Consider the following 15,216-nt stretch of genomic DNA (forward strand, 5'->3'; position numbering starts at 1 on the left):
AGTTGCAAAATACCTCGGCAAGCTGAAAAAGATACCACTTTTTTTTAGTTACTTCTAATTGTTTATGTGCTAAATAGGAAAGTTAAGCAATCAAAAATAGTATGCATTCTGGGAAATCATAGTTCTGTTGGGATTAATACTAAAAAAGAAATTAGGATCTTAATATGTTAAAAGACCTATAAAAGTTATTAGAAATTTATGCTAAAAATTTTATGTAATACTAAAATGACAATATGTTCAATTCAGAAATTAGTAGCTGCATGTGGATTCTAATTATAGTGCAAGCAGTTGTTGTCTGGAATCCTTTCCTCAGGAAATGAATCATTATGGAGCACTGCACTTTTTTAAATACCTGAAGGGTTGCAGTCTTCAGTGCTTTTTGTATTCTTTAGCCTACTTTATTATTTTTTTGTCCTTCCTTTTCTGTTTAACCATGTGTTTAGTGTTCCTATCCTTTATTCTGTTTTTCTGCTGCTATGGATTTGGAATATAGATAACTGAGTTTAGTGAGAGGCAGTAGGATAGAGTTGGACGTGGAACTGGGAGTTTTTCTGCTGAACTTCAAGAATTAAGAACCATAGGGGCATACAAGTATAGGACGTACAGATCATTCAAAAAAGGGTCGGACTAGTCTTAGAAACTTTGCCATAGCCATACTCAATGCAAGAAGGTCGTAGAACAGTATCCTCAGATTTCTGAAGGAAAGAAAATACATCTCAAGCATTTTATAAACATTTTATTTTTCAAGTGTAAGACAACAGACATCCTAACCCAGGAATACCAGAGAAGTAACAACACTGTTGACACTCTTTTCAAACCGACAAACAAAAACCTATCTGAGGACATGTCCAGGCAACCAATAGCTGAATCAAAATAAAAAGTCAGGAATGGAGAAGCCACAGAAAAATGGTGTGTGTTGACTACTACTTAAGGTAAAATTCTAATACTAGCAACTGTGAGAATTATGGTTCTAGACCAGAATAGAAATGTTATAAACATCTTAAAATCTTTGTCAAAACATGTAAAATTCTTGGGGAACCTGGGTGGCTCAGTCGGTTAAGCCTCCAACTTCAGCTCAGGTCATGATCTCACGGTTTGTGAGTTTGAGCCCCATATCAGGCTCGCTGCTGTCAGCATGGAGCCTGCTTTGGATTCTCTGTTCCCCTCTCCCTCTGTCCCTCCACTTCTCATGCTCTCTCTCTCTCAAAAATAAATAAGCCTTTAAAAAAAAAAACATTTAAATTCTCTTCTAATGGTTATAAGTATACAGAGAAGATTTTAAAATAGCAAAACTCATATTCAAAATATTAGAGACTTTGCAAATTGAAGTGTCACTTATTTGCAAAAGCTAACAAGAGGATCCGGTAGTTCTTGCCTGGCTTGCCTTCATCTCACTGTGTGACCTAAAATAACAGAGCACGCATCTTCTGTGTGCGGTGGTGAATTGTCCCCCTTTCAAAATTTGAATCCGTTTGAAAAATTTTACCCTTTGCACTACGTACCCTGAAATACCTCTGGGAATTTCTTTAATGGGAAGCGTTGTGCAGGTATCGTTTCCCTTGTGACATCTTCACCCTTTATGTCGCAACTACTTTCTTTATCTTTGTAGATAATTATGCCTTCACTCGGTTCCTCCAGCTGTGTACCCGGCATCTCTGGAGCGATCTGGTGTCCTCTACATTCCGTGGCCGGCTGTGCTATACCCCATTTACGTTCGGTTCCATTTGCATTTTCAGTGTCCTCATTTTTCATTTCTTTGCTGAACTTTCATCTCTGTTGGCTAATCTTTGTTGATGATCCATTTTTGTAAAATCATCAAACTGTCATGCACGATTACCACTGGCTGACAAGGAGACAACTGCACACTTGCTGTGCATGAACTGAAAAATAGATACACAGTGATCACATCACTGACAGACTTCGAAAGAAGTGTGTGGTTGATCACGGATCATGATGAGCATCTGTTACTTACATAGGGACTTGTGGATCGAAGAACTGGCACCGAAGTTTGTGTTTTGTGCACTTACTGCAGTTAATATACATACGGTGGTTGAAGTTTGAACTATGTTGTTGAGGGTTTATTTAAATAAATTACAGAAACTTGTATATAGTGAAAGCAAAGACCGCCTATAATAACATAATTGACAAAAATCCTAAATTGAATGGGGAACAGTATGAATGTATTAATCCTATTATTCTTGTCAGGGAGTCAGTAAATACTGTCTGAAATTGAAATACATGAGCACAGTGATCTAACCTCTAAATGTTTCTCATAATCATATCATTAATTTTAGAGGAATCTTTTAGGGACTGTCCCCCAGAGAAGAAAATATAAAGTTCAGCAGGTCTTTCTGGTTTCTGTCCTTTTCTGTTAAGACCTGTAGCCATTAGGTGGGGATGTGCCAGTCAAATTTCACTGAGGCAACTATCCAACTTAAAGAACCTGCCTCTGGCTTTCGGCCATGTGTGCAGGGCCAGTTCCATCAACTCTCATACCCTTTGGGCATTAAAATAATTCCCACTAGAGCCTCTGTTTATTTCTAATGCCCATGTTGTGGTCACTGCAGCTTCATCTTCTGTATCCCATTATTCACTTTTGGTACTTGAGGATTTCTTTTCTTGTTCTCAAGCTCAGCTGTGTATTTAAAATAATTGAGGGGTGCCTGGGTGGCTCAGCCAGTTGAGGGTTTGACTCTTGATTTTTGCTCAGGTCATGATCTCACCGTTTGTGGGCTCGAGCCCCACATCTGGCTCTGTCTGCGCTGACATTGCAGAGTCTGCTTAGGATTCTCTCTGTCTCCTCTCTCTGCCTCTCCCCTGCTCGGGCTCTCTCTGTCAAATATACATACACACATACATGCATACATACATACATAAAATAATTCAACACTGACAACATTTCTGTGTGTTTGTAATAAGAGGGAAGATTTTTTTTGCATGTGCTTTATTACCATCTGGATTAGAAATACTCTCTTGGTCATTCTTAAAAAAAAATTCCTCTCAAAATAATATTGCAAACATAAAATTCCTATTAATAACTATTAAGAAATGGGTGAAACCTATAGAAGAAAACTAAATTCATAAAAGAAGATCTGAAATAATGTAGTGACATTCCTAGATGGGAAGACTCAATTGTTAATGGTATCGATTCTCCTCAAATTAGACTCTTCCAGTTAAAATTTCAGTGGAATTTTAAGAAAAATTGAAAGTTTTCCAGAAGAGTAAATTGGAAAAAGTAGTTAAGAAAATTTTGAAGAAAAATAATTTGGGGAGAGTAAATTGCTATACTAAGTAGCAAGGTATGGTGCAGAAATAAAGTAATCAAGATAATGGTCAGGAGCAGGAAATAGATCTGTAGGGCAGTAGAAGTAGGAAACAGGTCCGTCAAGCAAATTGGACTGTAGAACAAAATTGAGACTACAGAAACGTGTGTATAGACAATTTTGAACTAATCTGTATTTCAAGCAATTAGGGAGAAGATGGATTGTTTAAAAAGCAGCATTTAGAAAATTAGCTATTTTGGGGGGACACAGTTAACGTCCCTATTTTATATCAAAAAGAGAATTAGATTCCAGAGGGAATTGGATCCTACATTGGATTGATCATTTCCTATGTTAGTGAGAGTATTATAGGGATGTAAATTAGGAATGTCTTCAGTTTGATAGGTATCAAAAATTAAATATTTATACCTTTGACCCACTGGGTCTATTTCTAGGGATTTAATCTATAGAAATAAAAGCATATGTACAAAAGATATATGCATATAGATGTTTATTGTAGCATTGTTTATATATTGTGAAAAATTGCATTCAACCTATATGTTCCTCAATAGAGGAATAAGCAAATTTTACTGTATCTATACTTTGGAATATTGTGAGGTACTATGAAAGGTAATAGGCTCTGGAGTCAGGTTGCCAGGTTTGAATTCTGGATTCATCATTTACTAGTTGCATGTCTGAGCTTACTTAACTTTTCTGGGCCTCAGTTTTCTCATCTGTGTGAAAGGGATAATTGAATTTGTTTCAGAGGGCTGTGTGATAATTAAATGAACTAAACTGCACAGAACAGTGCTTAGAACATAAGAACTCAATAATAATAGTTAATATTAAGTGATCATTTTGCAGTTACTAAAAAAAAAACCCCAAAACCAAAAAACCCTAAAATTCTAGCACGGAAAAACTGCACTGTGATTTAAGTAAACAACTTTTAGAGCATTTTAGAGCAGTGTATGCATAAGGCGTGAGCAGCTGCTTGTAAATAAAATGTAAATTATATATGTGCATGTATTTTAATATATGTGGATACGTTTGGAAGCATAAATGCCAGTCTTAACAGTAGTTACCTCTGGGGAATGAGATTGGGTGGAACAGAAGCAGATTATCAGATTTTTAAAGAAATATTTTTTAGTATGGTTTTTTTTCCCAAGCAGTTTTTCAAACATTTGTAACTAAAGTTTTTAAAAACAGATCCCATAGACTGTAAGAATAGTAGAACTTCTAACTTTTATCTTACCCTGTTTTTTTAATAACTGCAAGAAGGTTGTGTCCTGGGTGATGTTTGCTTTCTCTTATTTTTCTCAGTGACTCACTAAAATTTTCCTTGCAGGAACATGCTTACCCAGCTGATGAACTCATGCCTTTAACCTGCAGAGGTCGTGTTAGAGGCCAGGAACCAAGTCGGGGTGACGTTGATGACGCCTTGGGAAAGTGAGCATTAACGCAGTGGGTGGTGTGGCACCTCCTGGGTCCCAAGTCTCAGGCTTCCTAGATGTAGCTTACAGTTGTATTTCTGGGGATTGGTTAAATTTCAAGGACTGCTTTAAGTATTAACATTAAACTCTTTTATTTCCTTCTGTTATCTTTTATAAAAAATCAGTTTACCTCTTAAATCAGTGAAAAGTTGTTTGTTAAGGTAACTTTTGAAATGTATATAAAGTCTACACATTATAAGGTGTTGATGCTTTAATGTTTTTATTTGCTTTAAAAAGAGTTAATGAATATTTTCATTTGAAAGATATGTAGATACACTGAACATTAAAATGTAATTAATGTTCAGGTTTTTCAGGTGCCTTCAGTGCTTTTTTATAAGTTACATTGTACTGTAGATGATCGGAAGTACTAGCTAATAGAAACTACCAGTCAATAAGGCATAGATACATCTTTAGTTATAAATTCATGGATAAAGTATTCAGAACTCTAATGGTTTGTATCTCATTATACTTGTTTCTTAGATTTTCCTTGACACTGATTGATTCTTTGGACACTCTTGTGGTAGGTTGGATTCTTCTTGAATTTACTTATTTATAAATCTCATAATATGTACACTCAAATATGAATACAATCATTACACAGTAAGTCTGAAGTAGAAGTTTTCAGAATTTAAGGTGTTCTGCTTTCACACTATTGAGTTGATTATTTCACGTGAATGTCAAATGAAATTATGTAGAAATCATGGAGATAATGAAATAATTTGTAGATATGTCAGCTTATGTGATGGCACTTTTAATCAGGAAGGTTGCTTCTCTTTATACAAAGAGATTAAGAAAACACCATTGATATATTTGTTCCATGGCATACTACAGTGATACTAAAATTGTTAAATTAGAATTCCTATAGGTTATGTTCATTAAAAAAAAATTAAGTTTTACCCAGCAGTGATTTTTGGCACTAAGTGATCACTTCTGGGCAATCCTTTTCAGGCTCATGGGATACAAAATCATTTTAATTAATTTTGATTGGGGATGGTCTGTTATGACAGAGGAGAAAGATTGAGTTCTAGGTGTCATGATTTCTAAATACAGTATCTTTCTGGTTTTCTACTTTTAGACCACTTACAGTGTAAAAGTAGGCTTGTTTCAGGATTTTCCTTAGGACATAATTCTCAGCTTTGAGTTAGTATCTCAACTACTGATTAATATTTTAAAAAGCAAAACAAAAAATCTTTGGGGTGGCAGAAAATTTTCAGAACCAAGATTTTCTTCCCAGTATTGTTTCTGCATTGTTCTTTCGCTAGGCATTTTCTTTTTCCTCGCCTCTGCATTCCCCGCCCCCCCCTTTCACTTCCCTCCTTCTGTACCCGGAGGCACAAATTACCACTCTGGGAGGAACTAAGTGGTGTTATTTATTTGTAACTGTAGCTGGGTTATACTCTTCGCATGTACCTTGATTGACATGGTGGAGTAAGCAAAGAGCAGTAGCTCTGTGTTAGGAAAGACCATAGGTGAAATTACGTTTATTTCTCATTCTGTCAGCTTTATCCTTCCCTGTGGCAAGTTCCCCATCATCTCTCTGTAAGCTCTTAGTTGATTTTCTTGAACATGGATCTCAGATATCATATGCTGTAAAACATTTTTATCAGAAATAAAGGAAAAAAGGTGGTTTCAGTCTGTGTAACTTTCCCATATTTAGAAATCTGTTGGCTTCTAATTGAGTGGTCATTAATTATTACCCAGGTGATATCTTTCAGGTTTTGCCAATTATATACTTTGGCATCAGTTCTCAAAATATCCCAGCAGCAGCAGCAGCAGCAGCAGCAGCAGCAGCAGCAGCAGCAGCATCACCTGACAACTTGTTAGAAATGCAAAATTCTGGCGCCTCATCCCCAGACATACTAAATCAAAATCTGGGAGTGAGGCCCAGTAGTCTGTTTTTTAACAAGCTCCCAGATGATTCCGATGTATGCTAAAGTTTGAGAAATACTGGATACTGATGCAGTGTTTTTTAAACTCCAACATACCACAAAGTCACCTGGGCACCTTGCTCATATGCAGAATCTGATCCAATAGACTGAAGCCAGGGCCCAAGAATCTCTGTTTCTCATAAGCTGCCACTTGGTGGTGCTGCTATTGCTGGTTAGCTGACCGTGCTTTCGATGACCTGGGTATAAACTTGAGTTCGGGCTCTTTGTGACTGTACTGATGTATGTGACCTTAGCCAAATTATTAACTTCTCTGGGTTCCTGTTTTCACCTCAGAAGGGCCTAGACTAGGCATTTAAGTTTCCTATTAACTGTAAGGGATTATTTCTTACTGATCTTTGGTTCAGATTCAGATAAGTAACTCCTATTTGTTTGTTGAAGCTATCCTCAAGAAGGGTTAAGAAGGAAGATTGATAAAGTCTTACAAATATTTAAAAAATGGTACTTTATATAAACTCTTTAAATTTTAGTATTTTCAAGTAGGAATAACCTAAGTAACTTATTACATATCATCGTAACTTCATAACACTATTTTAAACATTTTCTTTTTAATTTAAACAGAAGAATTAAAGTAGTTTAGAAAGTTTTTTTTCCTACATTTAAAAGGAGTGCTTTCTTGTACATTTTATCAATACATGTATTAATATTTCTAATTTACTTTGCCTTGACTTTGTGATTATTTTGTGATTTATTTGAAAATATTAATAGAACATATCACATATGTACATAAAACTCTATTTTTATTTTGGTCATACCATGATATGTTAAATACAATTTCTGTTGTCCTAGTTTGATCTTTAAATTTAACCTGTTCCTGATTCTAGCCACCTGGTTTCTATTGATGTAATGAAGCCAAGAACTAAAACTTTAAATTTATCTTAAAATTTTACATTACCATGAAATGTATAGAAAGAAAGATATCAAAATAAATTAAAGATGATAGGGGAAAGGAAGAGACCTGAATTCATTCTTTGTTATCACCTAGGAGCTTAAAAGGTCATCCACTAAGGGCGTCTGGGTGGCTCAGTCGGTTAAGCATCTGACTCTTGATTTCAGCTCAGGTCATGATCCCAGGGTCTTGAGATCAAACCCCTCATCAGGCTCAGCACAGAGTACAGAGCTTGCTTGGGATTCTTTCTCCCTCTCTTTCTCTCTGCCTCTTCCCTGCCCGTGCCCTCAACTCACTCTCTCTCTCTCTCTCTCTCTCTCTCTCTCTCTCTCTCTCAAAATAAATAACCCATCCCATCAACCAGTAGAGGATTTGGAGTGAATTTTCTAATTATGGATCAAGAGACTTTTCACTTTTATGCTCCTTTGAAACAAATAACACTGGTCCAGTTCTTGGAAGTAGTTCTCAGGAGATAGACTCAGGAAGAAGAATAAGATTAACAAATGATACTAAGAAGTGTATGTGTGGGTGAGTGAAACAGTTGTGTTTTATTCTAAAAGTGATAAAAGGTATGCATCTGCGCTAGTTGGCTGCAGAATTTACTTGGACTTGGAGATTGACAAGGAAAAGCAGTTAGTTTAAAACCAGGCTTCATAGTATATTTTACTCAAGACTTACCCTGAATTTTACTTTTATTTGAATTTTAGTCAAATTCTTATGGAATGTTTTATACTTAAATTAGAATTTTTAGTGAAAGTATCGAATCAGGTGAAAAAGTACTAGAAAATATTATCAAACAGAAAGATAAAACAATCAAGTGAAGGAAAACTGTTTTTCATGGATTTAGAGTCTAAATACCACATAATTGTGCACCTGTCACCGAACAATCTATCACAACCATAACTCAGGAAGCCAACAGCTAAGACCTGGCACACTGTCTTGACCAACTGCTCCCTCCTCGGGAATCCTGAGGGGGCTGGACAAATCAGAAACATAGCTCCTGGCTGGGTTTACCAACACTGGTGGCAAACAAACTCTGATAAACTCTGAGAAGTCAATAACTCAAGAGAGAAGGGTTTGGAAAAGAGATTTATTTTGGGTGCCGATACTTGGGGGAGGTAGCAAGTACAAGCCTTACCTCTTGGTAAGTACAACTGACCTCTTGGCAGGCAAGATGGACACCTAGAATTTTATAAGGGGAGGTTGGGGAATGAGGTGGGGGGGGGGTACATGCAGGAGAACAGGCAGCTTGTGATCATGGGCGGGGGTCCGTAGGTGCTCAACTCATGATCATGGGCAGGGAAGGGGGCATGTAGGTTGTGGTCTTCTAGGCATCCCATTGATATCAGGGCTTTTCTGGTCTGGCAGTTGGAATGTTCTGGTCACTGCAAAATGTCTTGTCAGTGACTCTAGAAAGTGCGATAAGAAATAAGCACAATGGGTTGTAGTTAGAACTTGAGTTAAGTGGTCTTGTCTATTTATGGTTTTAACTGTTGGCATCAGTAGTTGAGCCTGAGGGCTCACTGACACAGTTTTAATTGAGACTGAAAAAGCAACTATGAAATGCATTGGCCACTTTATGGAGCTCATTGCAAGAATCCATAGAATCCTTAGGATTCTAGATGCTCGTGGTAATAATAATTATAACAGCAATGATATTAAACACTTATTAAGTCAGGCACTCTACTGAAAGTACTTTATATATATTACTTAAGAAATCAGTCCTATGAGAGTGGGTATTTCTTCTTTTTATGGGTAAGGGAACAGGCTCAGAGACAGAAGTCACTTGACTGAGATTATACAGGTAGGGAGTGAAAGAACCAGAGTTCAAATCAGGGCTTGCTCTTGATCACAACATTATACTCCTCCTCAATTAGGGCTCAGGGCATCCATGGATGAAGATGGCAGGTAGTGTTTGGTTTAGGATCAGTCATTCTCTGAAGGATGTGTTTGTTCTCTTACAAGAGTAAGCAACCTAGGGGCACCTGGGTGGCTTAGTCAGTTAAGCGTTGGACTCTTGATTTGAGCTCAGGTCATAATCTCATGGGTTGTGAGATTGAGCCCTGCGTGGAGCTCTGTGATGACTACGGGGAGCCTGTTTGGGATTCCCTCTCCTCTGCCCCTCTCCTGCCTGCTTGCATGTATATATGCACACTGTCTCAAAAAATAAAGGTAAGAGGGGCGCCTCGGTGGCGCAGTCGGTTAAGCGTCCGACTTCAGCCAGGTCACGATCTCGCCGTCCGTGAGTTCGAGCCCCGCGTCAGGCTCTGGGCTGATGGCTCAGAGCCTGGAGCCTGTTTCCGATTCTGTGTCTCCCTCTCTCTCTGCCCCTCCCCCGTTCATGCTCTGTCTCTCTCTGTCCCAAAAATAAAAATAAACGTTGAAAAAAAAAAATTAAAAAAATAAAAATAAATAAATAAATAAAGGTAAGAGTAAGCAACCTTTAAAATGATGTTTGGTGAATAGTTGATGTTTGGTAAAAAGTTTTCGAGTTGTTTTGACTTGGAAACCAAGTCAGTGAGATGAGTAGAGCTCGTCTCATGCAGCTCTAGGTCATGGGTTATATATTAAGAAACTGGTTTTGTGATGACTCTTGTAAAGTCTTAATGATATTTTCATGTGTCTAAAAAAGAAGTGTATAAAGATTCCTTATAATGTAGGCATTTAATTTGGGGAGGGGGTTTAGATACCACATTTTTATCATAGGCTTGAGATAAACATTTTGTTTGTGTCACTTTTTAGAGTCTTAAGGTATTAATTTGCTTTTAGTAGCCATTCTAACACTATTTCTCTTTTACTTGGTGAAAAGAACTTTATTTTCATAACTTTCTTCTCCTAGGTATTAAATAAAACTAAAGAATTTGAAGATGCAGTGAGAAAAGTTTTAAGAGATGTTAATTTAGATAATGATGTAGTTGTATCAGTCTTTGAAACAAACATCAGAGTTCTTGGGTAAGTATGTAAGACACTAAAGCTATAACTTTAATAACAGAAAAGCCTAGGGCATACTGTTTATTTCTTGATGATACTAAAGCAAGAAATTTCTTAAGTTTAAAAGATAAAAGTTGGGATATTATGAAACACAGAGGCTGTGAAATGGCCTTGCATTGTATCAGACACAGACAGCAGCAGGCTTTGGAAATAGTTGTAGACTCAAAGGTAATCCCTGTATGTTGTTAAAAAAAGGACTAGAGGTTAAACATTTGCATATCAGCTATATCTCATGTTTTTTGCTAGTTTACATAGTTTGCTGTCTTTAACCAATACCTCTTTAAGCCAAATGAAATTAAATGTATATTACCTTTCGACTAAACAACTTGAGATGTTCTTAGAACATTTAAAAATACTGAATTATAGGATTTATTAATTCAAGTTTCAATGTTATTAAATTTTTATATTTAATGGTTACTTTTATGCTATTGTAACATGTTTCCTTTTGTCAGATAAAGTGAGTCTTCAATTTAGGAAATATTTCACAGAGTTTATTAATCTATTACATTTAATACAGAGTGGGGAGGTTTTTTAATGTTATACTGTAAGAATTACAGATTTCATGATATAATTAAGTTAAATTTAAAATTTGTTAGAATCAAATGTTAAACTTGTTAAAATAAATTATTTCTAGAATATTCTTTTTTTTTCAGATATTCTTTATTATAAGAAATGTTAAGGTATTAGAGAATGCCAAACACTTTACAGCAGATAGAACATCTAAAATTTTTTTGAACTGGCTGTGGTTTGCCATCAAATGAGTAGCCAGAGTTAGGTAAAAAACAAAACAAAACAAAACAAACAACAAAAAAACCCCAAGTTCTCCTATGTAATTTCCTTATGTGTGCTAAACTGTTGATAACTAGATACCACATCTTTTTAGGTGGTAACGTAAAGTATCTGTAAACGTGGATAATGTTTCATTTCTGTGATCGTAGGGGTCTGTTGGGCGGACACTCCTTGGCAATCATGCTGAAAGAAAAAGGCGAGTACATGCAGTGGTACAATGATGAACTTCTCCAAATGGCAAAGCAATTGGGTTACAAACTTTTACCAGCTTTCAATACTACCAGTGGCCTTCCTTATCCAAGAGTAAGTAATTCTGAAAAATATGGCAGTCTTTATATCCTTCCTTTGCTGTCTTAAAAAAATGAATTTTTGTGATTGGAGCCATTGTTCTTCATTTGCTTGAGGCTGGAGTAAAATGCTTCATTACTATATGATACATTTATATTGACATTTCAATTAATTTGTGTTTGAGTGGTATGAGAATTTTGATTAGTTTAAGCCTTTTATGTGCCACTGTGTAACAGATTAGATAGATTATGCTGCAGGAGGGAGAAACAGATGCCAGACTAGAATTTGGGTTTGGAGTTACTTGGGCAGAAAACACAGGTGCATCAGCAAGCATGGGTATTGATTCTCCAGAGGAGAGGATATAGAGAGAACACAGGACGGAGGGGAATGAGGAGGGAGTAGAGCATGTTCAGAGACTTGTTAGGAAGAGAACCACACAGTAGCTATGGTATTCTGAAATCTTAGAGCTTTGAAAGGAGGTATTTTAGAAACCAACAGAATTAGATGCAAACAGAGCCTTAAAGGATGTAATATGGGAGAATAAAGGGGAAAGATGGGTTCAAAGTAGGTGAAAATATAGGACCATTCATTTTTAGGTGTCTGTGTTGGTAGTTGAAGAGAGGTGGCAGCAGAGTCACTTGAGGGAGTTCTGTGTTTTTTCCCCCAAGAAGATTTTATATTTATTTATTATTTATTTTAATTTTTTTTTTTTTTTTAACGTTTATTCAGTTTTGAGAGACAGAAACAGAGCATGAGCAGGGAAGGGGCAGAAGGAGGGGGACACAGAATCTGAAGCAGGTTCTAGGCTCTGAGCTGTCAGCACAGAGCCCGACACGGGGCTTGAACTCACGAACTGCGAGATCATGACCTGAGCCGAAGTCAGACGCTCAACCGACTGAGCCACCCAGGCGCCCCAGAAAATTTTATATTTAAAGCAAAGGGAAAGAAGCCATTGAATATGGAAAGAACTCTCTTTCTCTCCTGATTTATTTCTTTATTAACACTATTGCTCTCTCCCTCTTGTCCAAGTTAGATCCCTCAGCCATTACCAAGCTCTGTTAGTTTTTTCTTTCCTTATTGCTGCTATGCTAGTTGAAGCCAGTATAATTTTGTTCCTATACTGTTATAAATTCCAATCTTACTCTTTTCTCTCTGGTTTATTCTTTAGAGGCTTAAAAATTAATCTTACTAAAACATAACTTTTATCAAACTACCCTCAGAAGTTTTACTGACTCCCTATTGTACAGAGTATCTTTTAACTTACAGAATTCATTATGGTTTGGCAGTAGGCTTTCTTTCTGACGTTCTCTCAGGACCTCATACGCAATGTAATGAGTGTTCCATTTCAACAGAAGAATCTATTAGTGTCCCCCCAAACACCTAAAGTATGTGTTTTTGTTTTTACATTTCCATGCCTTTAGGCCTGCCATCTCTATTACCTGGAATAACTTTTCTCCCAATACAAATCTAGTAAGACTAACTTTCACCATCAAGAAACCTCTGACCATGATCTAGAGCAGTGCTTTTCAAACTGGAGGTTACAATATATTCCTTTACCCACCAATTTAGTGGACTGTGACCAACACTTTTTTTTTTTTAAGTAAAACAGACTAGTTATTCAATCTCTTATTTAAATTTCTAGTTTTTGATATTTTGAATGGCTGTTCTGTGAATGTCTTTATACAGGTCATTTTACTTATTTCTTCCATAGGATAAATTACTAGAAGAGGAAATAGTCACAGAAGTAGGGAATGCTTTTTAAGGCTTTGGGTACTTACTGCCTAGTTGTTCTCCAGAAGGGTTCTACTTTTATAGTTACTCTGTGTTTTATAAAAGTATATGTGTCATTGTCCTGTTGCCAAAAATATGAATTATTCTTTGCTAATTTAGTGAGAAAAAATGGAGTCTTGTTTTAATGTGAATTTCTTTGCTTTCTAGTATGGTTAAACTTATTTGTTGATTTTTTTATTTTCTTGGCATATTAAAATTAAAAACAAAGTTATTTTGAATAAGCTAGATGTTTATTTAATTGGATTTACTTTTAGTAAACATTTTTAGTTTTTGTTATAAGTGGAGGTGCTGAATTATGGGGAATCTAGCATGTCTTCACTTTTGCCGTAACAGGAGAAACAGTCAAGGAATTAAAATAGTAGCTACTGGGGGGCCTCAGTCAGTTAAGCAACCGACTTTGGCTCAAGTCGTGATCTCACGGTTTGGTTCGTGAGTTTAAGCCCCGCGTCGGGCTGTCTGCTCTCAGCACAGAGCCAGCTTTGGATCTGTCTTCCTCTCTCTATCTGCCCCTCCCCAACTCGCACACTTGCACTCTCTCTCAAAAATAAATAAACATTTAAAAAAAGTAAAATATAAAACAGTAGCTAAGAGTATTATAGTAAAATAAAGAGAATGTGTTATTTTCTTATACTCTGAAGTATCAAAGTTTTTGATACTGCTTTTTAGAAGTAGACTGCAGACAGAAAATAAGTATCTTCCCATCCTTCCTTAATTCACACTTGTTAAATACTGCTTTTGCTCATGAAAATTTGTATAGTCAGTCTCTCTTAGATATGCATGCATAATTTATAGTATGACATTAATGGTTTTGACTCCAAAATTTGCTGGACAGAAATGCTATAATAGTTAATGGTCATTTATTCCACCTGCATATAAACCCTAGAGGTAGTCCACGGTATGTGATGCCATTTCCTCCAACGTAATTAAAAGTACTTTGCCAGTTTTTCATTTAAGACCTCATTTCTAAGATCAGGTAGATGATTCTATCCATGAAGTACAGGGTTAGTAAGAATTCCATTATGATTCAGTACATATTTTAGGGGTTTAATGGGTGTAGCAAATATATAATATAGATGAATTTAATGTAGGTAATTTAAAATTCTATTTTTTAATTAAAAAAATTCATTTTAAGAACTACTTTGTGACTCTCAGGAACACAGGATCAGGAGGAACCAGTTTCCAAATTCCTTCTAAGTATAAAACCTTTATTATACATTTATCCCTTTTTGTCTTAAGACTTTCAGATAAGGGGCAGTAAGCTCCTTGCTTCTGACTTCTTCATGACTAAATGGATGCTACTACCAGTGCCCTCTTTTGAGATCTTTTGAGATCTAGTCAGGAGTGGAGCTTATCTAGCCTCTAGAGCAAAAGTCAGCAGTAGGATTTCCATTAGCAAAAAAGGCACTCAACGCTTCTTTCTTGTCTTGTAGAAATAGTAGTGCCCCCTGGAGATTTTGCATTTGAAAGTTGTTTAGTGAGGCGCCTGGGTGGCGCAGTCGGTTAAGTGTCCGACTTCAGCCAGGTCACGATCTCGCGGTCCGTGAGTTCGAGCCCCGCGTCGGGCTCTTGGCTGATGGCTCAGAGCCTGGAGCCTGTTTCCGATTCTGTGTCTCCCTCTCTCTCTGCCCCTCCCCCGTTCATGCTCTGTCTCTCTCTGTCCCAAAAATAAATAAACGTTGAAAAAAAAAAAATTAAAAAAAAAAAAAAAGTTGTTTAGTAGCACTCACCTTCAACATACGAGATTGAAATGATATGATACTATAAATAGCTGT

At 36.5% G+C, this 15,216-nt stretch overlaps 1 protein-coding gene across 8 annotated transcripts in view; it reads left to right on the forward strand.

Annotated features, from left to right (window-relative positions):
- The window catches only part of EDEM3 (ER degradation enhancing alpha-mannosidase like protein 3), a 70,914-nt gene that overhangs the window by 14,978 nt on the left and 40,720 nt on the right, over positions 1–15,216 (forward strand). For all 8 annotated transcript variants that reach the window (XM_043568762.1, XM_043568765.1, XM_043568770.1 and 5 more), the window contains exons 3-6: positions 4,606–4,706; positions 5,231–5,270; positions 10,425–10,537; positions 11,515–11,668. In XM_043568762.1, coding sequence (XP_043424697.1) covers positions 4,606–4,706; positions 5,231–5,270; positions 10,425–10,537; positions 11,515–11,668 — 408 coding nt within the window. The remainder of the gene's footprint in view (positions 1–4,605; positions 4,707–5,230; positions 5,271–10,424; positions 10,538–11,514; positions 11,669–15,216) is intronic.

The sequence above is a fragment of the Prionailurus bengalensis genome, chromosome E4 (assembly GCF_016509475.1).
Source record: "Prionailurus bengalensis isolate Pbe53 chromosome E4, Fcat_Pben_1.1_paternal_pri, whole genome shotgun sequence".
NCBI lineage: Eukaryota > Metazoa > Chordata > Mammalia > Carnivora > Felidae > Prionailurus > Prionailurus bengalensis.